Source organism: Anomalospiza imberbis, chromosome 14, assembly GCF_031753505.1.
Source record: "Anomalospiza imberbis isolate Cuckoo-Finch-1a 21T00152 chromosome 14, ASM3175350v1, whole genome shotgun sequence".
In the NCBI taxonomy this organism is placed as follows: domain Eukaryota; kingdom Metazoa; phylum Chordata; class Aves; order Passeriformes; family Viduidae; genus Anomalospiza; species Anomalospiza imberbis.
Genome location: NC_089694.1, coordinates 10,270,269 through 10,294,617, shown reverse-complemented (window position 1 = coordinate 10,294,617; position 24,349 = coordinate 10,270,269). Strand labels below are relative to the sequence as shown.

The 24,349-nt window shown below is 37.5% G+C and overlaps 1 protein-coding gene across 21 annotated transcripts in view; it reads left to right on the top strand.

The window, feature by feature from the left end:
- The window catches only part of TENM1 (teneurin transmembrane protein 1), an 838,901-nt gene that overhangs the window by 690,629 nt on the left and 123,923 nt on the right, over positions 1–24,349 (top strand). For 15 of the 21 annotated variants that reach the window (XM_068204864.1, XM_068204871.1, XM_068204873.1 and 12 more), the window contains 4 exons: positions 6,585–6,823; positions 16,736–16,888; positions 21,981–22,180; positions 23,577–23,787. In XM_068204864.1, the coding sequence (XP_068060965.1) occupies positions 6,585–6,823; positions 16,736–16,888; positions 21,981–22,180; positions 23,577–23,787 (803 nt within the window). Of the gene's footprint in view, positions 1–6,584; positions 6,824–13,138; positions 13,301–14,443; positions 14,563–16,501; positions 16,572–16,735; positions 16,889–21,980; positions 22,181–23,576; positions 23,788–24,349 lie in introns of those variants that run through there. The other 6 variants (XM_068204884.1, XM_068204885.1, XM_068204876.1 and 3 more) reach the window with 6 other exon arrangements.

The following is a 24,349-nucleotide window of genomic DNA, read 5'->3' as shown; positions in this document are numbered from 1 at the left end:
CACTGCAGATACTCCTTGCCCATTATTTTAAGTAATGTGATGGTATATAAAGTTATAACTAAATGTAAAGCTATATTGTGATTTTATGGCCACCAATAAGCAAGCAGCCTTTTAGCTTTCTATGAAATAGTGTTTTCTTTTACAAAACCAGAAGTAGACTGAATCTAAATTTTGAAAGAGAACAATAAATACAGGTTAATAAAAAGGGTCTAGGTTGTGAGAAGTGGTCAGAGACATGAAAACAATTCTAACTTTTCATTTCCAAAAAAATCAGATATGTATGTGTAATGTTACTGCCCAAAAATTTTGTATTTTCTGGCTGGCTATTTCTAGGTAAGCTGGATTCAAAGACTAAAGAGTATTTATGCAGTTAATGTGAAACATCTCTTGTCAGGTAAACCTTGTCTTACTTGTCACAGTAGCTGTACAGCTTGGATCAGACCATATGTATGTGAGTGTAGGTACTTGGAAGTAGACTGAAATGCTGGGAACAAAAGTCAGAATATGCATGAATATTCATAGAAGGAAATTGATGGCAAAGAGAACTGAGGGGCAACTACTTCAGTTACTCATTGCTTTTTTTAAGTCATGCTTGCAACCATAGAATATAGGCAAGAAAATTATAATATTGGGATTTTTATCCTTCTTGATTCATGGTTTCAAAGTACTCTGCAAATATTATGTACTTTATATGACTTACATAAATATTCTTGTAACTACTGTTTTTCATATGTTCCACAAAATCTTAAAATTTCCTGAGGAAAAAAATAGAGCTAGCAATGAGATTATTCCTTGCTTACATCAGAAATTTCTGTGTGCATTGGTTGTTTTACTCAGCTGCTGTTTGAGTTGAAGTGCTACAGCAAATTTTAAGCCATAGAAAAGCACTTTTGAAGATTACTGAATTAATATAGAGATGTCACCATATATCACAGTAACAAAGCCCATACAGGTATATGCAAGAGTAATTTATGTCCTCAGTGTGGTAATTTTTGGGTTTTTTTGGGTTTTTTTTTTCATTAAATAGCAAATGAAAACAGAAAGCAGTTGTATTTTGGACAACAGTTCCATTATAGAAGCTGCTCTTGGTTGATTTTAGCACCATCCTATATTTATATAATTATTATCCCAGATTTCTGCCAGACTTGAAAGCTTAGTCACCTGGTTAACAGGCCTAGCTTGCCTACAGCAGCAGCAGACAAGGGAGCCACATCTCACCTCTTGTTCAGTACTGGAGCAAAAAGAGAGGATACAGATTTCTTTTACATCCTTTCACAGCGCTCAGTTTTCAGATGTCATGTAAAGAAAACATGGGTGAATAAAGGGAAACAATTCTATGTGAATGATTCAAAAAGCAAGTCCAGCTCAAAGAGGAAATTTTAACAAAGTGGTTCTAGTTAGTGGTTCTAAAGACAAATCTCTGGATGGAAATAATGGAAAAATACAATTATAAAATTAATTAGTTAAGTAGTTCTCATAGCAATTTCTGTCTTCACCCATGACCATTTTGTTCCCATAGTTCTTGTACACAAAAAGGTGAAACAAAGATTATAAAAGTATAGGTCAGTTCTATCTATAAGTTATGTCTTATATTCAGATACAGTTTTCCTGGGTTGTTTTTCAAGATGAGAGTATAGTGTGTATATCTTTGTGATCAAGTGGGTGTCTTGGTTTTCATATATATATATATATATATTTTTTTTTTAATATAAATATATAATAGTTGCCTTGGTTTTATACTGTATAGTTTGTTGAGAGCCATATGGAAGATTTATAAAAATATATATTCTGATTATTATGTAAGTTTAGAAGCGTCCTCTTCTTTCCCATCCCACTTTGAGTACAGAATAGAATGGATAAAAAACCAGGAGAGTGAATTTCTGCTTTTTACTACTGTCACAGGAAATATTAAGTGACTTAAAATGGGCTGGTACCAATGTCTTCTTATTAGTGTTTGCCAAAGTAAATGGGAAACTGTATCAGTTCCAAATCCCTTTTGGCTACCATCTCTATATATTTTCTGTCTATGCCAAAAAACACAATCCTTTTTCTGTTTCATCTGCTGTGCCTCTTAAAAATTTCCTTTGCGCTTCTGTTGACATCTAAAGGAATTACTTCAATTAAATATCAGTATAGATATACAATTACATACATTATATGCAGCTATAAAATGTAGTTGAAAAGAAATTGAGCAACTTAGATGATTGAACTGAAGTCTTCTTCGTTTTTGTATCACGTAGATTTGCAGCAATTTGTAATGCTTTACGTAACTACTTCGTGAATGTGAAACATATACAGGTGCAAATGTATTCCTACTTGCTTTATCCAGGAGAAATGCAGACTAATTTTTTGGCCAAGGTATAGCAAAATTTGTGTTTCTGACTTAGCTGTTGGCTCCCTTTCAATGTGTTGTTGTTTTCATTTTTTCTTCTTACAAACTCATGATTTTTAATGGAAATGGAAGGAAAGCATGTTATAGGAACAAATGAAAGTCTGGGCCTACAGATGCTTGGCACAGAGTTAATGCATAAAAAGTTACAGAAGTGATACCAAGCCCTTGACAAAGCTGAGGGACATTTCTACAGTATCAGGATATAAAAATATTTTCTCAGAATTTAATTACAGAATTCTGTGTGGGGTTAATCTGGTTTCTGTAATAGTATTATTATTGCCACATGAATTCAGTTGGGATGTTGCTTCAAGCTTTTATAAGACTTAAATTGCTGTTCCAGATAAGGAGCCAGAAGTACATAAAGAAATATCCTGATGGAGAAGCATGTGAAGAAATGAACTCTTCTCTAACCTTCTCCTAGCTAAGAATTCATCATTTGTATGAACTGTTCTCTTGGAGTTATCTGCCATTATTTGTGAGGTTAAACTCGGATGAGCCACAGAAAACTGCATCTCCACAGAATGGAAGGGGTTCTGCCACCAGCAGGGCTAACAGTTCTGATTTCAGGCCTTGTGCCAGCTGAGCTTCCCAGTAAGTCCCTTCCCTTCCCAGTTCTGGGCCTGTCCGGGGCAGGCGGAGCCGTGGCTCCGCTTCCCTCCCCGGTGCGTGCCGGGCAGGGCTGGGCAGGAGGGAGAGAGCTCCATGCAGCAAAGGAGCCTCACCAGGGCTTTTGCTGCTTCCCTTGCTGCTGTGGAGGGCTTTGGTCCTGGTAGGATCTTTGTCTTTCCTTTAACTTCTCTTGAGAGGACTCAAAGTTCAAAAGCCTTACATTTGTAGAGACGAACAGATGGATGAACAGCCAAACAGACATTGTGGTTACCTCCAAGAGGGAATGCTTTCCAACTGCCTCTTCTATATGTGAAGTTATTACCGAGCCTTTAGTATTTATTTATGTCTTAGAGTTATCAGTGTAATAATATTAAGTCACTTTCATTTCACTAACAAATGCCTTACAGATTATGTCCTATATTTCTCTTTTTAAGAGAATATTATCATCTTCTTTATGGATGTTTTTGATGTTTTTGTGAACATTTAGTTTTTCTCCACTTGGAAGGAGTGATATTATCAGCCAGCCTTATAAATGCTCTGATTTCTCTTGTGTTCTTAGTTTACTAAAAAAAAATATCCACCACAGGCCTTAGCTTTTCTCTTAGATCAAATATTAATGCACACATCAGACTGCAGTCAAATCTAAACTTTTGAACTGCAGGTTTTATTATTTTGCTCTTTAGAAAAAGAGCCTGATTTTATAGAATTGATAGCAACAGTTTAGCATGTCCAGACTCCTTTGGGAACTGTGGTGTGCTCAGACAGATGAGGAGTCATCTGAGTTTATGGGAACATAGTCACAGTCTGGCTTTAGAAATCTGTCTTTGTGCCACCAGTGTTTTTCAAACTCTATAGAAATGTCTGTGGGTACTCAATACACTTTACAAAAATTGAAGTTGTAAACAATTGGGTATTTTAAACATTTTCTCAGCATTATTTCACTGGTAGCTCAGTTTCAGTGTACCATTGCTTCAGAATCTCAGTTTTATTACAAATTAGAGCAATGTAAATTCTCCTCTGTGTGAATGGACTCCTCTGTCCAAAAGAGAGTGATCTGGATCCAGGTTCTGTGCACTCTGCTGCTAATAGAGAAGTGCCTCTGCACACTAGCACTTTATCATCAAGCTCTTGTTATAAATTCCTGTGCAAGAGTATGAAATTATTCCTGGCTATTGATTGCAGGTTGTTAGAGCTGTAATAATAACAATTTTCTGTTCAGCATTTCCTTCCCTTTACCTCTGATACCTTTGAGGTATGCACCATAGAGGGCAATCAATACTGCCAATATCAGACCTTTTTGCTGTAATTTCCAAAAAATTTAAATGAGAAATTATCAAATAAGTAGGTTTTTGTGATTATGTCTTGAACAAGTAAAGCATGCAAAGAACAATTGATTTTTTTATATTTGTAATATTTGTGTGTATATACATGTGTGTGTATGTATATATGCATACATACTTCTCATATATATATGCTTATATCTAATAACATGTCTTATTTTATGTGGTGATTCTGCTTCTATTTCCCTGAATATAAATAGGAATTGTGCCATGACATTTTTTCTGCCAGAAGTCTAAGTGACTGTGTATCTCATTAACTGCTGACTGAGAAAAAACTTCTCATACTTGCAGAAGCTTTCATGTGTGACAGCAAAGCATTGAATCCAAAATAACCAACTGTGCTCTCATGGCCTGATAGGAAAGAAGCAGGTTTATACAGTCCTGTAAACAGTTCTATTAGTTCATTTGAATTTATTCTTTTACTGTATATGAGTTTATAATTTTTGAACTAAAATGGAGGTAACATTACATTGTGGAGAGCTATGCCATCTTTCTAATGTGTGTATTTACAGCTGTGGAAGTCGGTGGGGAGGAAAACTAGAATGTGCTGTCTGATGCACTGCCAGGATGCTGTACTCAGGGTCAGATGTCCAATTTTGTCTGAGTGCAGCTCATTTGGGTAATATTCATGAAGCAGAAGTAACTAATACTCAAATTTCATTCTTATGGTTTAGTCATAAGACTCCTGATACACAGGCCCTGTAAACTGCAAGGCGAGCTAACCTCTATTCTCATTTGCTTTCTTTTTTATGTAACTAAAGGGCTCTTTAAAAGATAAAACTGCTCTGTAATACCTTTTTATTTTCTGTAATCTGGCATTTTGAAAACCGTAACCTTTCTTTTAAAATCTTATAATGGAAATACATAATACCATACTCATTACACCATTTTAGCAATTACCATTTCAGGAACATGTATTTACAATATTCTTAAAGTCAAATGTCACAGTATAACAATGTTTCATACTCTTGAGTGTTTGATCCTGCATGCATCCTGCTGTGTATTCGTCAAAGAAATTCTCCCAGCATGGATTGGTTGATCCATTTATGCATTCAAAAACTGTTCTTGTGCCTTGCTGAAGGCATAAAGGCACATTTGCCATTGGGAAGATTCTGGACCATGTCACTTGCTTTCTCAGCTTGAGACAGAGGAGGACCAAGCTTCTCTAAACTCCTTTGGGTGCATGCTGTAGCATGACTTTTAGAGGTGCACCTATCAGAAAAGAGGGCACTGAAGAAGCTTGCTCCTTTAGATGAAATAAAGGCAAGAAGGACCAAAGAAATCTGATGTTTCCAAAAGAATATGTGGTAGGTACGGCCAGCCCTGAACTAACCCTTTTTGCCACAATTTCTGAGCACATATCAGAGTAAATTATTGTTAAACATTAAATAACCTGTCTTAAATTCTCTTGGAGAGCCCTTGCCAATCCTGAAAAACCATTCTTCCTCCTATAAAAAACTATTCTATACTTCTGCACTAGAGCCTGTTCTGCAAGGCACATTTTTCTACCTTATTTTTTGTGCTAATGTAAGTCTTCACTGTTTTTTCTTGAAGGCAATCAATCCTGTGAAGTATTCTGAAATAGGTCTCCAAATGAATTCTTTCTTAGTATGTTTGAGAATCACCGCAGTAGGCAAAAGCATTTGAATAAAAACTACTCTCAAAATTGCTCAATTAAGAACAGTAAAGAAATTGTGCTCACCCATATAGTAACTACAGTTCTTCAGAATGGATTATCCTTGTAAATCAGGTGACTAAGTAGTCACTTTTTAAAAAATTTCCTATATTCCATGGTAAAAAATAAATGTTCACAGTGGCACTGGCTTTAGCATTTTTGGAGTATTCCAGGTGAATCAAGCAGTTAGGTGTGGATGGAGGGGATACTGCTGGCAGCAGTTCCCACGTCTCTGTCTCACCTGTGTAAAGGCACATGGGCTGCTCATCTTAGAGGATCCCAGTACTCTACTGAGAAACAACCTGCCCTCAGCGTTACTCTGAAACATGGGGAAATTAGCTTAGAATTTATTTATTGTAAAAATGAATGTGTGTTGTTTCACTAAAACATTGCTGGACATCTGGTGGTGTGGTTGAAAAACTTGCAGAGGATATTCAAATACAGTTTCCTGTCTTTGATCTTTTCTGTGGCTATATGCAGTATGTACTATACAGTGCTTATATAGTTCCTTTTGCTTTTTACATCACCAAGTGGTTTTACAACATCATTCTTTGTCTTCTCTTTGTAGGCATTTCCTGTTTAAACATGGATCTGGGTCTTCAGCTATCTTCAGCGCAGCCAGTCAGAACTATCCCTTAACATCCAATACTGTTTACTCTCCACCTCCTAGGCCTCTTCCTAGAAGTACCTTTTCCAGGCCTGCCTTCACTTTTAACAAACCTTACAGGTGTTGCAACTGGAAGTGCACAGCTCTGAGTGCCACTGCTATCACAGTGACCCTGGCACTGTTGCTCACCTATGTCATCGGTAAGCCCTGATCTTTCCTCTGCTCAATTATTCTTTTACCTCCTCTGCTCTGTCATCTTGCTTGCTTTGCACTAATACAAATCATGTTTTACTGGTAATATTTGCCATTGGTGCTTTTTAAATCCTGGCAGACAAAACACTGGATTGGCTAAAGGTTGAATATAGAATTCTCATTAACTTTCTACTCTGTTAACCTTGATGCTGCCTAACAGAGAAAGAAATATTATGCAAGATTATATGTTTATACTAGCAGAGGACTCCTACTGATTTTAATTGCTGCAGTATTTTCTAAAGATTTGATTTTCATATTATGCCTTACAACACTGGTTCTCTTAAAGAATTATTTTGAAAGACTGGTAATGTTTAATTGTGTTTTGTCTTGCTACTCTTAGTTAATATCTGCTGTCTCATCACCATTTAAATCTTACATGATTTTCCTCCTAATTGTTATATCATTTGCTAGAATGACAACTAGCTCTAAAATAATTTTATGCCATGTTGTCTAAGATAGATTTTGTTATCCCTTTATTGAATTTAGATGTAAAAAATGGTTATATAGTACCAACTTTGCCATTTTGTTAGCAAAATACATTGGACAGGTTTATCAGAGTAGCTAAAAAGGGCTTCCTCAGGTTTGGGGTTTGTTTGGTTTTTTTGTGTTTTGTTTTGTTTTTGGAGAACAGGTGTATTGGAGATTGCTTGAAGTTAATGGGGTTACAAGCATACATAGAAGAGCAATTCCTTGTGGTTTCCTACATAACATTTAGCCTGAACTTTAATTACTGCATTGGATTTTCAATCTGAATTGAAAATATTAAAGAACATTCTGTGTGTAGAATTTAAGAATGTGACTGTGGATTCTGTAAAAAAATAGAAATGTAATTTGTTTTTGCTGTCTCACATACTCTTAGACTGTTGTTTTAGATGGCAGTTCACAGGTGGCAGGAGCCAGAGTATTCCTGATACCCTATAGCTTGAATGAGAATAATTCCAGGTTTGCCTGAAAGAGTGCAGTTCATATTTGGTAAAACTTGACAGAAATACAAGTACAGATACCTCCAAACTGATAAATGGGCACTGATTTTCTATACTCTCTGAATAAACATATCTGTAGTGAAAATTATTAAAATTTCAATAATTTCTTGTTTCCCACTGAGGTTTTCTTCAGTCCCATAGTGACAAAGTCCTGGTTATTGTCAGCAAGATGCTCATCAGGAGGGATTTTTTCCTAGCATCCTCACCTAATGCATATGGGAAAGCAGATTTGAGCATTTCTGGTGCATGATGATTTGAAAGCACCTGAGGATCTCGTAAGCTCCATTAATTGCAGATTTACATAACAGCTGGTGAGCATATGCCCTCGGTTAGGACAGGCTGTATCATTTTTGGAGCCTCATCTGTTTGCTGCACATTTTATCCCACCCACACTATTTAAATTTTATCTGGATGAAGCACTGCCTCTTTCATCCCTGTTTAGATTTCAAGTCTGCCACTGAAATTTGTGTAACTTTCTAGGGATGTACTTCTATATGTCATCAGCCTGAGAAGGCTGGAAGCACTCCTTGTCACCATGAATTAAAGAGCTCTGTGTGACTCTCCTGTAGATGTGTCTGTTTGTCATATCTTGGTAACACAAAGATGTAGCATGTTTTCTTTAGTTAGCAGAAGCAGGTGAAATGGAAATGTCTTTGCATTTTATAAATTATCACCATTCCTATTTATGTTTTCTATGGAAAAAATACAAATTTTTGTACCAGGAGTTCTAATTCAGAAAAAATTTAAGGATGCCATTATTTGCTCTTGTTTTCCCCAGAAATTTTTGAGTTGTGTAAGCTTTCCTGCAGATTCAGGTAGTTTTAAATAGCTTATTCGAAGTGAATATTCCTTTTGCCCATCTCTGGTTGGTTAAATATTTAGATAAATTTATGGTCTCTTCTTATGACTCAGATACCTTAGTTCTTTCCCTTTTGCTGGGTTTGAATCATAGCATATAAACTGTTTTCAGAGTTCACTGGCTCTGTAGGCTTGCATATTTGCCTATCTTTTCACATCAAAAAATTAAATGTGCATGTTTTAAACGAGTTGAATATAGAAATTCAGACTGTGTGTAACACTCTGAAGTTAAAATTCACTCCCCCGAGTGTTTTCTCTTTACTCACCATGATTCAGATCCCTCACTCTACCAGGTTTTCTTCAAGTTGGAAGAAGTTGTGTCTGAGCAATCACAACAGACATGGGCCAACATTGTAAAACAAAACTCATTTTAATTTCAGGACCAAACTTAACCTGTGATCAGCTCAGCAGTTGTTACTGGAAAAATAAGGGAGACTTTTAAAAGGCAAAATTGTTTTCATCGTTGTATTTTTTGGCATAGCCTGCATTAACTTACCATGAACTACAATTTCAGGCCAAATGAGTGTTGATCAAGCTTTATCATCAAGCTTTGTCTTCTCCTAATCTAAGAACTTAAATGTTCTTTTTCAAGTATTTTTCACTGCTATTTAATGCTTGAGCTACATGTTACTTTTAAAACTACGCCCAAATCTCAGCCTCAAGTTAGAACATCTCCAAAGTCTTAAGAGACATGAAGCTTATTCCACATCAAAATTTACAAGTGGCTCTTATATTTGTAATGAACTGAGACCTGTGCCAGTGTGCTCTAAGCTGTGATTTCTTTTCAATCAAAAGGTAAACTAGCAAAATGATTTTATTCTTTTATTTTTCAGCCTTTCCCTCTTATCAGTGAGACTCAATAGCAAAGCTTTTACATAAGAACATGTAATTCTTCTGTATTTTCTCTCCTATGAACTACTACTCAGTTAAAAAAATTACTGTTTCTACATTAATCCTCTTTTGGCCTATAATCACTGTGTTTACTATTTGGCCTTTCTGAAATAAATTTGACTATTATATGGACAGTAAGGAAATTATAGAACACTGTTGATGGCTGTATAAAAGCAGATTTATTGAAAATCTTTAGTTTATCAAGAAAAACACATATTTTCACTTCAGCAGGAGTAATCTCTGTGAATAGGTTCTAAAGTCATAGTAGTTACTCCAGAAAAACCTTATTTCATAAAGTGCATGTTTGGTCTTCAGACTATTGGAGATGTAATTGTAAATGCGTTGAATTATTTTCTATGGAGAAAGTCCTGCATACTTTTATTTTTCATTTTTCTGTTTTCCTGTGTGTTAAGAAATGTAAATCACATAAATCTGGGGCAAGGTTGTTGAATTTGCCCACATATGTGGGCAGTGAGGCAGGTGAGCATTTGGGACACACCTCAGGGAGGTGATGTTGATGCCTCTCACCAATGCATGGGGGGCTGCAGCGGTTCCTGGTCTGCCTGAGAGTCTTGTCAAAAAAATAAAGAGTAAATTAGGCAAATACAAGAGATAGAATAAGAAATACAGTATTTCTTTTGGTTTTTTGCAGCAGCACGTCATTTCCTTTAAGCACAATACAGTGGGTGCTGTGGCTGCTCATTTACTAGTTATTTTTAGCCCATTAGCGAGTAGGATTTTTCTTCCATGATACTTTACCATTTTATCAGCAGCTGATTTTGGACTTGCAAATCACTGGTCCTATTGATCAAAGGTGCAGAACTCCTACTGTTCCCATTGATTTCAGCAGGTGATGCAAATGTTCAGTGCCTCTGAAAATTGCATCTCATGTTCTTGGATTTAACCATCCCTGACTATGAAATGACTATTTTATATACAAATGAATTCTCAAGTATGAATATGAAGTCATCCCTATCCTTCATGATATTATCACTATTTATGAGTAGGCACTGGAGGTAGGTGTTGGGTCTTAAATTATATTCACATGAAGGGTAAGGAAATTAAAGCCTCTGTGCTGCCTGACACTGTGACCTGTCATTTCTCACTCCATGTACATGGGAGAGGAGTGATGGTTTCAACATTGGGAAAGGCCAGGCCAAATTTTAAGGGCATATGTCTCTCAGTGCATAGATTTATAACATTGGTTGCATCTCTTTAGACAGTGTATAAAAGTAGCAAAAAAGGAATTATGCAGAGAGGGATCAAGGGGAAAATATACTGCTGTACACTGAAGAATTTAATGGTATAGTAAACAGTGCTAGGTGTTTCAGGGTTATGCAAACATTGTGATACAGATGCATAACCCTGAAATGCCATTGAACTCCTTACTGGGGGAGCTCTCACTGAGACAGATTCATCAGGATCTCTCAGCTGGGAATTGTGGTGTCTGCTCTCCTGGATTACTGGGGAGCATGATACTGTCACAAATCTCTTAAGTATTCAGAGGAGAAACATTTACTGTTGCCCAAGATTAGGTTTTTTTTGTTCCTAAGTATAAAATATGACTCGGTAATGAAAAATGAAACCATCATCCCTCTAGGAGGATTGCAGGAGAGGGGGCTATATTTATATTTTCAGGTATAAAAATATATTAGGTATAAAGACAAGACTTCTTAAAAAAGAGGAGAGTGCTGAGAGTTAAGATGGTTATAACAAACATGTGGAAGAAGTCCTTATTAAATGCCCTAGATGATCAAAACAATTGGCCACTTTAATATGGATTTAAAAACATATTCTGAAGACTGTATCAAATATTAAAAGCCTCAAATTCTGAAATCTGTTTACAGCAGAATGAAATAGTATTTTATTTGTAAAATGAGCTTACAGAAGATCACCTCTTCTAAAGGTCATGATCAAAACTTAGATTCTGGCTCTTGTGTTCAAGTATTTTTCTCATTAATTCACCTTTACTGGAATGGAGGTACTGGTGCATCTGTGGCTTTATGCCAAAGTGAAATCCAGTTTTATAAACAGAACCTGCTAGCACTTACAGAAACAAATAATTTTCTGGCACTTAGAACAGGTGCAGAAAGAGCAGTCAGCTGCTGATATACATTTCTTCTGAAGTCTGGGCTTCAGGGGGATGATCTACTGAGATTCTGTAAAAAAGCAGAGAAAGCTAAACAGAAGCCTTTAGTGGAGGTCAGCAATTTGGAGGAGCTTCACATTTGCAGGATTTTTTGTCCTTTGAAGTTCATGTCACAGGTAGTAAGTACTTATTGCACAGGACTTTTTTGATGTCTCCTCACTACTGAGTGTCTCTTTTGCACTGGAGCCAAGGCTCTTATTCACATTCTGCCAAACATGTAGCACCGGAGTTGACAAGCTGTGCTTACACAGAAGGTAGATAAGAATAAATTAAATTAGATCATTGGCTTCCTAGCAGATGGCGGGTTAATCCAGTTTACAAAGCCAGTTCTGAAAAAATTGCTTTTATCTTTGTGGCTATTTACCTGAGTATGCGGTAGAATTCTGGGGACTGAGGTAGTCAGCCTGGAACTGTCAGATTGGTTTTTTTAACTGTTGAACAAAGTAAGTGATCTGGTCAGTTACTTCAGAGGTGAAGACCCAAGCTTTTGTTCTGATCATGGCCCTCCTGGTTTCAGTTACAGCAGTAACATGAAGCAACAGAAACCTGCCTCTGAGTAGGGAAAATCCCTTAGGCAGCATAAAGTTACACTTACTTTTCATCTCTTTGCTGGAGATTCCATTAAAGAAATTTATTGAAAGGTTAGATGATGTAGGCCTTTAATATTTCTTTTTCTGCAAGAGATCTGTTTTATACCTAATAATTATTTTTTTACCTGAGAAGTATAATAATTCAGCTAAGAAAAGCTCTGCACTATGACTAGGATCTTCTGTACTGGAGAGAGAGAGGTCATTTAAAATCACCCAGCACAGCTTCACTGTATGGCCTGGCCAGGGGCAGGGTGGCTGAGGAAAAAATTTAGGTTCATCATAATCCTGTGGCATCCTCCAGTCCCTTGAAATCCACTGACTACAGACTCCTCCAATAGTTTTTGCCGTAACATTCATAATGCATGTTAAAAAAAAAAAAATCTGTGTCAACTTTTGTGTTAGAATTTTATCAGAAACTTTGAATTAAAAAGAGCTATCTAATAAAATATAAATAAATTATAGGTATGGTAGTATCGATCATGTAAGGGCTATCTCCCCACACTATGTAGAGGGTCAGATTTTGCCTTCAGATTAATTTTGCCTCCAGATCACCTCAGTGAATGTAATGTACAGCTCTGGTCATGGCAACGTGCAATTCATAGATTGTACGGAGCAAAGTAATAATGCAGTTATTTACAGGGGATTATACTGGATGTTCAAGCAAGCCAAGAATAAATATCTTTTCAGATGAGTGCAGTTCCTCCCAGCAGGGAGAATATTGCACGCAGCTGTCAGAGGAGAGGTTTGGTTAGGCCAGCTGATGGAAGTTAGGGTCTGATGCTCCTGCAGCTCCTCCTAACAGCAGTGTGAACTTTGCAATCATGCCAGCTAACAAGCTGTTTTATCTCCATTTGCCTGCCGGCCCTTGGGTGTTGCCTGAAACGGCAGCAGCTCAGCAGTGACTTTACACACCCTACTAGTACCTGAAGTGTTTTAGGTGCTGCAAAATACAGGGTATGTGATTGCAGAAATTTTTTTGGAATACCAAACAGGGAGACCCAGAGTAGCTTTTGCTTCTCCTGTAATGTTAAGTGTAGTCATCAAACTTCAGAGGCTGTTCTGTGTGAAGTTGAGCTGCACCATCTAATGCTTCCTTAGTCCTAATGGTGGGTTTCATACTGTTAGTCAGCAGCCAGCCCTCAAGGGTGCTGCAGTCAAGGTCTTCAGAAGGTTGAGCTTGGAGGAAAGGACAGAGACATTGATCAGAAAGTGAATCTCCCTCCTTCTTACCCAGCCCAGTACTAAGTTAGACTGAGTGATGGTATCATCTCCTATTTGTTCTGTGAAGTAGGAGCTTACACCTGGGCATTACACATGGGAAATACAGCTGAGAACCTTGCAAATGGATTTATGCTGGGGGAAATGACATTGTGGCCCACACTTGAATTGCAAAGCATTTTCTGTGCACCTTTTGTAAAAACCAGAAATCCACTAGAAAAAAATCAAAGGGTGAATAACTCAAAAGATAAGTTCTTTTGAGCTTTTTAATGAAATTCAGTACATGCCTACTTATTTCTAAAGAGATTTGAGAGATGGAGATTTGAAAGTTTTATGTAATCTTATTTGGTGAAATAACTGTCTATTTAAAACATGCTGTACATATGTTGTAGGAAAAAAGTTCCACAGGAATTTTGTATACCCTATGTAAAAGAAAAGTATCACAGAAAATGAAGAGGTTAGAGAGGGCTCTGTGTCTGCTAAATAAATAAATATAATTCCCTCTAGTTAACTTCTGAAAAAGTATCTCTAGGAATTAATACCTTCACTGGTGTTTGTGTTTTGCTTAGTCTCAGAGTGACACCTGGATCTGAAGGTAATTTCTCAATAGCTATAATTAATGTAACGAAAATTGGGATGATTTTAAGATTGCAAGGTGACTGGGTTTCTGCAGTGTTTGAAGTAATTCAGATCAGTTCGTGTAGATGTTATTTTCACGGCCATGTGCTTTGCTGTACAACCCTCAGTCGTGCCCATTGTTTAGCCCAAGTCTGGTGCCCTGTGTCACCTCCCAGGGATGAGACATCCGAGCCTGGCAGGGACCATCCTCTCTGCCACGCAGTCGGTGTTTCCAAGGAGGAAGCTGACTGTCAAACGTAGATGCAGATAGCTTTGCAGCTTGCCAAGCTTTGGCACAAGCTATGCAAACAACAGCTCTTCCCAGCCCAAAGGAAGACAAAGCCAGTAAAGGGCTGGAATTGGTGTGAGTGGATGATAACGTGTGCAGAGTGTGCAGTGTGGCAAAGGCGTGGAAAGGCAAGGAAAAGGTGCAGCACACGTTCAGTCCTGGCTTTGTGATGTACCCTCTGCTGCGTGTGCAAATGCTGTCCTAGGAAATGAATGATAACAACAATGGGAATAGTGTAAGAAAGCAGCTATATTATATTCAGGATTCCATAACCACTAAAAGCTTATTATTGATGTGGGCAGTTGTGTTTTGCTTCTAGTGATCTGTTTCAAGTGCTTATATAATTATTTGCATTAGTATAAATGAAATGTGCATTCATTAGCTATCAGACTTATTGAACTATGTTCCCTTTTGTTGTTAATAACTCTTTAAATAATAATAATAATGTCCAGAAGCTCAAGCTAGGAGCAAGAGCAATTACTCTAGAGATGTCAAGGCTGCTTTTTGTTGTACATGGCAGTGATCTGTCTCACATTAAGAATCTCAAAACTCAGACCTTAACTCTGGGTGATCTGACTGCAAGACAACTCTTCAAAGTATTACCATGGTACCTTGGTGATTTCAAGACCATAGAATATGAAGCAATCCAGGCTTGATATCTCACCACTGACACCAGAAAGCTTAGTAGTACACTTCTAATACATCTTCTGGGGAGTGGGTATGGGCTGCCCAGTCTCCAGAATCCATATCTGATGGTGAGTCAGTGGTTTGAGATGCAGTAAATTTCTCACAAATACTGTCACCTCACTAATTCAGTAGTAATGCTCTCATCTGCTTGATTTGGATCATGTATTTGTAGCTGGGTGACCCTGGAGTGCACAGATCTGGAATTAATGACTGTATGTTGGCAGCTTTGCATTCTTGTGGTAGTGTTCCCAAGTCCTTGACAGGAATCCATTCAAGGCTTGGAATTTTGTTGAATTTTTATAATTTAACTTTTCAGTGTACAAGGAAGACTTGTGACCAAACACATGGGAACTGGACTCCAACTTTCCTGGTTGTATTGAGATATTTTCCTTGAAGTATGTACAAGTGCAGAATAAAACCATGTACTTTCTTAATGCAAGACCTATTCTAGATCACACTTATTTCTCCTGAGAGTCTCTGAGCTTCCTACATGGTTCAGGAAGAGCAAATATATTGCCTTTTAGGTTCCCACTGTGGGCAGATCCTACTCATTGCAAATTGCTGCATGTGGATAAAGAGCTGCTGCTCCAGCTTTACTCTTCATGTGACAATTTCAGCTCCTCACTGGGGGTCATCCTCAATCCATATTTTACTGGGTCATCAGTCCTCCCTGCTGAGCTACTTCAATGCTAAGGCAACCTCTTCCTTGGAATAATTTGCCCTTCTCACTAAGACCTAAGTAATTGTCTAGACTAACTGCAGTACTGGCATAGTATACTAAAATAAGATCCTCTGTTGCTGTCTTTCTCCAACCATCCTTCACGGCCTCAGATCAGAAACAAAGAAAGGAAAGCAGAAAACATGAATGGCTCTGCAGGCAAAGTAGAGTAGGTAGCCCCTGCGTATGGCAATAAAGATAGTTTATAACTTTTAAAAAGGATTATTTAGTCATTTTCTTGTACATACATAAATAACAACTATATTTCTGTTATTTTTTGTTAAATAATTGCATATATTTTAGATGTAGAGTCAGCTTTTTATCTGCAGTGCAGTTCTAGAGTAAGTCTAGTTAAGTAAGTAACCAGTAAGAAAGAGTAAGTTTTTGCCAATGTTTAACCTAAATGAAAGGGTTTCAGAGTGCAGTGGGCACAGTTTCACTTCAAACTGGATTGGGAAGGTGAGAAATTTTAGTTGGTGTCATTGCTTTTGTCAACAAAATCTGAGATCATTAACAGTCAAAAGCTGAGGGACAACACTGATATAGCATTAGAATCTGTCACACAATATTGAATTTATTCAACTGTTATCCTTTTAAGTGCAAGTAATCCCATTAATTGCTGCAGAAATTCATCACCCTGACCTGGCTGAGTTCCAGAAGAAAGTGTGGAAACTAATTAAACATTGAGTTTTAAGGTAAAATGGTAAATTGCTCATTAGCCCCCTTGAAATTCTGATTTATTACTAACAGGATAAAGTAATACTTGACTTTGCAGTAACTGGGTCACAGCATTCTTTCGTAGTCTCGCTGAAGGTGCTGTAGTTTAGACATCAATTAATTGGTCTTCATTTTTTTGCAGCAGTACACTTGTTTGGTTTAACCTGGCAACTACAGCCTGTGGTAGGGGAGCTCTATGAAAATGGAGTTAGCAAAGGAAATAAAGGAACAGAATCCATGGATACTACTTACTCACCAATTGGAGGAAAAGCTTCGGATAAAACAGAAAAAAAAGGTACGTGTAAATGAGATGCCAGGCAGATGATGAATAGTTAAATATTGCTGCTGTACAGCTCCTGTATTTTCTACATTTTGGTAGTATTTTTAGTTCAGGTTCTATGTTCTTTAATATAATTTTAAAATGAGTATGAAAAGCCCATAACCAGATAAGTTCCTTTAGCAGAACTCCCACTGAAATTAGCAACCAGCCCATTAGAAAAGGAAGGTTCAGTGGCACAGTGAGAGAAGAGATGAGAATGTTTGGCTTCTGTCCTAAGACAAGGAAGGGGAGACCATATTTGCCTCATTCCCTCTTGTGCAGAGGGCTTGACACTGTGCCTGTCTGGCAGACCAAAGTCGGTCTCAGGCAAAGGGAACCTCTTTGTATTGACAGGTCAGAATTTGCACAAGAATATAAATCTTAATGCTTTTCAAGGCATCCAGTTCTTGAAGGTGTAAGCTAAAGCTCAGCATGCTGTCACATCCCGGCTGACCCAGTCACAGTGAATCAGCTCCCAGGAATCTCCCACGGCTTCACAAAATGCCTGAGCCACTGTGGCAGCTCCCTGCTGCCGGGGCACAGCCCTGCTCTGCCCTCCCACCTCCCTCTGCAGCTCCCTGTGTCCCTGTGCCCACTGCAGGGATTGTCTCCTGCACAACCTGGCCACGTCAGTCCTTCATGGCAGCAGGAAATGGCTTTGTTAAAGAATGCAGATCATCTTCTGCCACGAAAGTGGCTGAACCAGACCTCTTGAAGTGCCTGAGCTAGGATAGGAAAGGAGTGGACTGTGCAGCCAGGGTGTGAAACAGAGAGAACGATCTGTCTGAGATGTGCAATTCCTTCCTCTTAAGTCCTGTCATTTAATGTTGATCAATCACCTGCCCCAGTACGAGTCACATGCTCTGGCCCGTGCTTCTCATCGACCATCGTGACAATGCTTTCTGACCATAAAAAGCAAATGGCCTTCCCATTTCTTTTTATGGTACACAGAACAAGTGGATAAATCAGATCAGATCAAAGTGAATGGGAGTGGAATATGAAACCTAAGCTTTCCAGTTGTTAGGAGAAAAGTAAAATTGTATGGGTAGCTCTGCAATGATAGGAGATTTCCAGAGCTTTCAAATTTTAGACCAGAGAAGGGATCTGATTTTGTGTGTTCTGGGTAAGATCCATGGCTGAAAATAGGCAACAAAGTGGAACATTGTTGTACCAGTCCCTCCAGGAGGAAGATTGCACTGCACAGCAATAATCTTGCAAATCAGTGTGGCACAAGTAGATAGAGATCATATTAGATAAATGAGCAATAGAAATACATGTAAGGAGACAGTGATGTTGTTTTCCATTATTTCATCCCTTAGAATGGATTTGTAGTGAATTGCAGAAAATGTTTTATACATTTTTATATTTTTGTCCTGGTGGACCATGGAAAATATCTCAAATAGTTCTTCTCAACTGCATAAAGTCTTTTTGTCAATGTATTACAGATTTAATAAAAGCTTTTCCAATGCATTTGGCTTCCAAAGAAGGACGTGTAGAAAAAACATCAAAAGCATAAAAAATCTTAGAAGTTAGATGGTTGGAAACAGAGAAAAGAATATGCAAGTCAATAAAGTGTAGTAGGTAAAAATGCAAACCACCTGCCTTGCCCCTGGGAATCCCAATTTTTAGTGTAGCTACACAACTGCCCCACAACACTAAAGAACAGAGTCCTGTGATAGCAGAGCCAATTCACTGAGGGCTTATCCAGCAGTTTCAGAGGTCAGTCAGGAACACACCTACACTGTTTTCTCACTTGTCCCCTTTCACATTTTGGGGGTACATGTAATCCAGAGTTTAAGATAGGAAGGAGTACACACTTGGGAAAACACAAGAAAAATCGTGTGGAATTAGTACATGCATAGTCTGACTCTGGCTAGTCTTTGCTTGTTCTCTTTCTCTCCATCACTTTTAATATGCATCAATAATTTTATTCACAATCCTCCCAACAAATTCTCCATCTAGAAGTGATGAAAAGGAGGACTTGGAAACAGGCAACTCCTTTCCCTACGACAGGATACCACAGAAAGTTGATGCTTTGCCTGTAAACTTGAAGCCTCTGATGTAATTTCACAGGAATAAATAACTGCTGTCAGATACTGGTGACCTCAAATTTTCCCAACTCAATGCAGCAGCACAGAATGCTTTTCAAGACTTGGAAAGAATATATTTTTAACTAATCATTTATTGAAAATCGAGTTTTTAAATCAGGAAGTCAGATTTCTTCAAGAAGTCACTTTATAACACACTGACCCACAGCTATGAGTTAACATGAGTTAACATTTTAATAAGTAGTAATGTGATTAAAAAGTCAGATATCTTATTGATGCCAGTATTTATCAGGGGAGTACAAGGAAATTGATTGTTTCAGGATCAGTAATAATAAGCATATGGGTATATTCTTGTGGAGATAATTGACACCACGCTGCTCAGAGCTTTTCTTTCTTGAAGCCAAGAGAAAGCTGTGATTAGGAATCTGTCTTCTGTTTTAGACTTCTGAGGAAACTGTGCTTAGAAAGCATAGGAGAAAATTAATACCCTAGCTGGCAAGATTGGGAGCTGTACAAGGAATTGAATATAGATAATTAAATGATACTTTGTCATACAAAAAATGTTTTTATGTCAAGAGCAGAATTGTATTGCAGCGCTGTAACTTTAGAAGCTTATTTTGGACTTTTTCAAGAAAGAGCAAGAAAGTACACAAGGATCATCTGTGAGGAGTGTGTTTCAGGTGCCTTTTTTGTACAGCCAAATATCTGCTTAGTTCAACTAAACACAGAAATAAAGTTAAATTCCTTTTCTGTAAAGAAAGCAGAGTGGCTCAGTGAATATGAAAATATTCATTTCAGACATGTCTCCTACAAAGGCCTTTCCATGCTCTGTGATTGTCTGAAAAATTAGCACTTGAAAGGTAGGGATTCTGCAGCTGTGTCCTATCAGTAGGGGCAGATAGTGTGTATATTTTCCTGTTAGCATTGTGAACAGCAACCTGCACTTCTTTCCCAAGGGATGAGATATATGTACATATAAGTACATCTGTTTTTTTTAAAGCTTATATTAAATTATTGCTAAAGCAAAGGTATTTTCAGCCAAATGTGGAAAAACTCCTGAGGTACATCGCAACGCTAATATGATACTCAGCATAATTTCATAATATCAGTTAGTGAGAATTCACCCAGACTGACAATGTAGCACTTTTGTTTTTCAACAAGGAAACAGACCTTCTCACTCCAAAATACAAGAAGTACTGTATGTTAAAGACCTTGAACACTGACCAATAATGCCTTTAACTTCAAACTTAGTGCTCTACTATCTTGTAATCGAATCATATTAATTACCATGTGTCAATATCATCAAAAAGTACCATAGTGTTTTATTTAACCTAGCATAATTGCTTGCAAAGAATCATTAAGATTTAATATCTCTAGAGTATTGGAAATAGGGGAGAAAGTTTTAAAATTTACATAAGCCACGTAGGATCTTTTATGGTTGGGGTGGAAAGGAATCCACTTTCATTGTACAACAGAGAAAGTTTAATTCTCTTTTCAAAACTCAACATTCAAAATTTTTTTCCATGAAGCAAGTTGGGCAGAAGTAGTCTCACCTTGAACATTGTTCAAGTAGAAATTTGGAAATATTTTAACTCAGAAACTAAGTGATGCATTTTTAGAGTACTAAATTACAAGTTTCTGCTCTAAAAATAGATGTATTTACATGGTGAGGTGTTATAAGTTAGTCTCTCATTCTTGCTGTGGGTTTGATGACACAAAGCAGCTGTAAAGCTGGAAGATCTGGTGCCCTGAGAATTGCTCCTGCCTTGAAAATTAAATCTTTATTCATTAAGAACGTTAAGTACTTCCTACACTAGTTAAAGCCTATGTAAGGTCCCACAGAGGGTCTTTGTTATTAACACACTCAGGCAAAAGCTGGCCCATGCTTTGCTACTGCTGTTTTCATTTCCAGGAGTGATTTATAAAATTTCACATACATTATGTTGGATTAGATATTTATATGCATATATTGTAAAAGGTGAGGCTCTGGTCACTTTGCTCCTGGTTGTTTTTCATTGTGATTCTGGAATGAAATGAGCCATAGATGGGTATGGCAGCTGAATTCAATCTTCTCTTGACTTGTGCTCTAATGTCACACACTATCCTGCTTTTACTTTAATTCAGAGTATGGAAATGTCAAGAGAGTTTTGCAAACCTTTCAATGGAATTAGCTCAAATGTTAGCAGGATTGGGTCTGTGATTTGCAGCATGTCACAATGCTGATCACAGACAGGCAGTAAAAAACATAAAGATGGTGATATAAGCCAACAAAGCAAGCCAACTCCAGTTTAGTTTGGCGAAGTCTTCCTTATGCATTCCATTTCCCTTTGTGTTTCAGCACTCTCTAACGCACGTGTGAAGGTACACATTGTAGATGTCTGCAAATTTATTGTTCAGCATTATGAAATTATGCCAGTTTTATCTTAGGAGTGCCTTTCCCTGTCCTCATGCCCCTATTATGCTTCCATGAAGACCAAGCCAAAACAGATATTCTTTACTACTTCAAGTACCATAATAAAACCATTAGGAATGGTGATTAACAGAAATCCGGGCCTTGGACACGGGCTCTGAACTACCAGGTTTGATGGATTTTCTGTCCTCACTGGGGACCATTTGTGTAGCTCCTGCAGTGCCCCATCAGCAGCAGTCTGAAATCTGTGCCAGAGGAAGAATTTCCCACTTTGCTCTATGCATTCACAGTAGAATGTGGTTTTGATTGCATAGTTAATGGGCAAGACCGTGGTCTACACAGGACCAGTTCCACCTTTTCATTATCAGTAAAGTGTTGCAAGATTTACAGCAAAAATCATGAAAAAAAAAATCCCATGACACCTGTTGTTGGAAATATGTTTTTCACGTTTGTTTGTGTTTTCCAACTTGTTGAATAAAAAAATGCAGTTATCGGTATTAGAAGTTGATTTTTGTATTCCAATATCTAAGGCACGTTTATACCTTGTAACCTTCTCTCTTCACCTACTGTAAATATGCAACTGACTATTTGTTTGTTTCTGGAAAATCAGTGTTTCAGAAGGGCCGGGCCATAGACACGGGAGAAGTAGAGATTGGAGCACAAGTTATGCAGACCATCCCCCCTGGTTTGTTCTGGCGCTTCCAAATTACCATACATCACCCCGTGTACCTGAAATTTAACATTTCACTGGCAAAGGATTCTCTGCTGGGAATTTATGGCAGAAGAAACATCCCACCTACTCACACTCAGGTAACTGGAAATGATCATCATTCTGTCACACTTACATTTTCAATCAGCAGCGGACAGGAGTGCTCACAAAGCAGAGAGGGAGGAAAGGACTGGCTGTAACCTGTCTGCTTATCCTTTTCTTTCACTGAGCTCTAGCAGTCCCTCAAAGCATGCTCTCTCAGAGCACAGTGTCATACCAGGCAGGTCAGCAGCTGTGACCTCAGGGGTGTGACTGTCTGGGAGGCTGAACAGGTACACACTGTCCTGCTGCCTAGATCCAATGTCTTCTATGCAAGGGATGAAATTCCAGTTCGCTTGAAAATGCTTTAATTTTTTTATGATTCCCTTAAAACAAACCGATTGTACAGTCAGTGTAAAGAGTTAATAGAAAAGAAAAAAGCTGTATCTGGTTTCTAAGATCAAAATTATTTTTGAGTGCTTACTCCTGGGGATTTTGCAAGAGAAAACCTAGCTAAGCAGTCACATTCAACACATTCAATATTGCTGGTCACATTCAACTTTTTTTTTTTAGGCTTGATGTATTTGGCATATGAAACTGTCATTTCTGTGGATAATAAATTTTTCATCTTTGTTTATAACAGGATCACACTCCACAGAGTGGGATAAACATACATGGAAAGATTGTTTATAATGGACCACTGCAGATCATCTACTCTAACCGCAAAAAATTTTTACTAGATTTTGATATTAGAAATAAGCACTTTCAGCTGTCACTGACTTTAATTGAAGCTGGATTTTCAGTTGAGTTGACAATGAACTTTATTGAAAATCAGAATGTCTAAAAAACCTAGAGAAATATATATATTTCTTGAACAGGGATTCATAGAAATTCTGATGCTTTGAGGTTAACAGGCATTGAAGTTGACAGCATCCACTTGGTTAGGTATTAAGAAATTTCCTGTAAAAAAATATGTTTTTGTTTGCATTACTAAAATTAAATATAAAGAAAAAGTATATTTAAGTTTTGATATTTTATAGTGATATTAGGGGGCAAGAATTTAAAAATCTGGTATAAATCAACAGGTTTTTAATCTGCTCTTGGCATTTGAGATGAATAGCTGCATAGCACAGGCACTACATCTTGGGAATTTAGGAATTATTCCCATTGAAGAGATGTAACTTTTGGACTAAATCTGCTCTATCTGCAGCAAGTCTGATTTTACACTGCCATAGCAAACAGCTGTGCCAGTTTTAATGCCACATTTCTGACCTATGATAATGCTTTTTATATGTAAACTTAAGCCAAATTGACTATGTTATGCAATTGCTGTCCACATTGGTGAATAGAGGCAATTTCTCTTAAGATTTCAACTGTTTATTCATGTTTGAAGGAGACATGCAGAGTAGATGCATTAATATTTGCTCCGTGGTTAATTTTTGCTCATTATTATTTCAGTTTGATTTTGTAAAACTGATGGATGGAAAACAGTTAATTAAACAGGAACCAAAAAACTCAGAGGAGCCTCAGCAAGCTCCCAGGAACCTGATCTTGACTTCACTGCAAGAGACAGGTTTCATCGAGTACATGGATCAAGGAGCTTGGCATATGGCATTCTACAATGATGGAAAGAAAGTAGAGCAAGTGTTTGTGCTAACTACAGCTATTGGTAAGAGAAATCACAGTATAATTATTATTCTGATTATTACATTGCAAAGATGTATTTGATGTATTCCAGCTCCTCTTAAGTATTCTCTTAAATATGTTTTATTTCAGCTTAGTTTAATTAACCTCCAGGGAGCAACATTGTGTTAAGCTAATGTTAGACAAATAGCAATATTTGTATATAAAAGATGGATCTTATCAAATTAAGTGTGAAGTTTTCATGTGTTAAGATTTTTATATGATAGTTTAAATGCTTGAATGATTTCTGGTGTTATCTTTTTCCAAGTAAAAGAGATTATATCTGCCCTCTCTACTTATGTGGGCCATAAATCCTGCAAAAATTATCCAGGCTTTAAGTCCTTATTTCCAGTATTTTAGTCAGTTGTAATTTAGAAAATCTTTTGTGGATTTGTTTGTGAGTGTTGTTTGGTGGATGGATGCTGGTTTTTTATGCAGTTACTCAAATGCACCATTTTGTTTGGAATACAAAGGACAAATACAGGAGGTAGTGTCCTGGTTGCATATGAGATTCCTCGTGCCTTTTTAACATGTATAGGTGGGTAAGT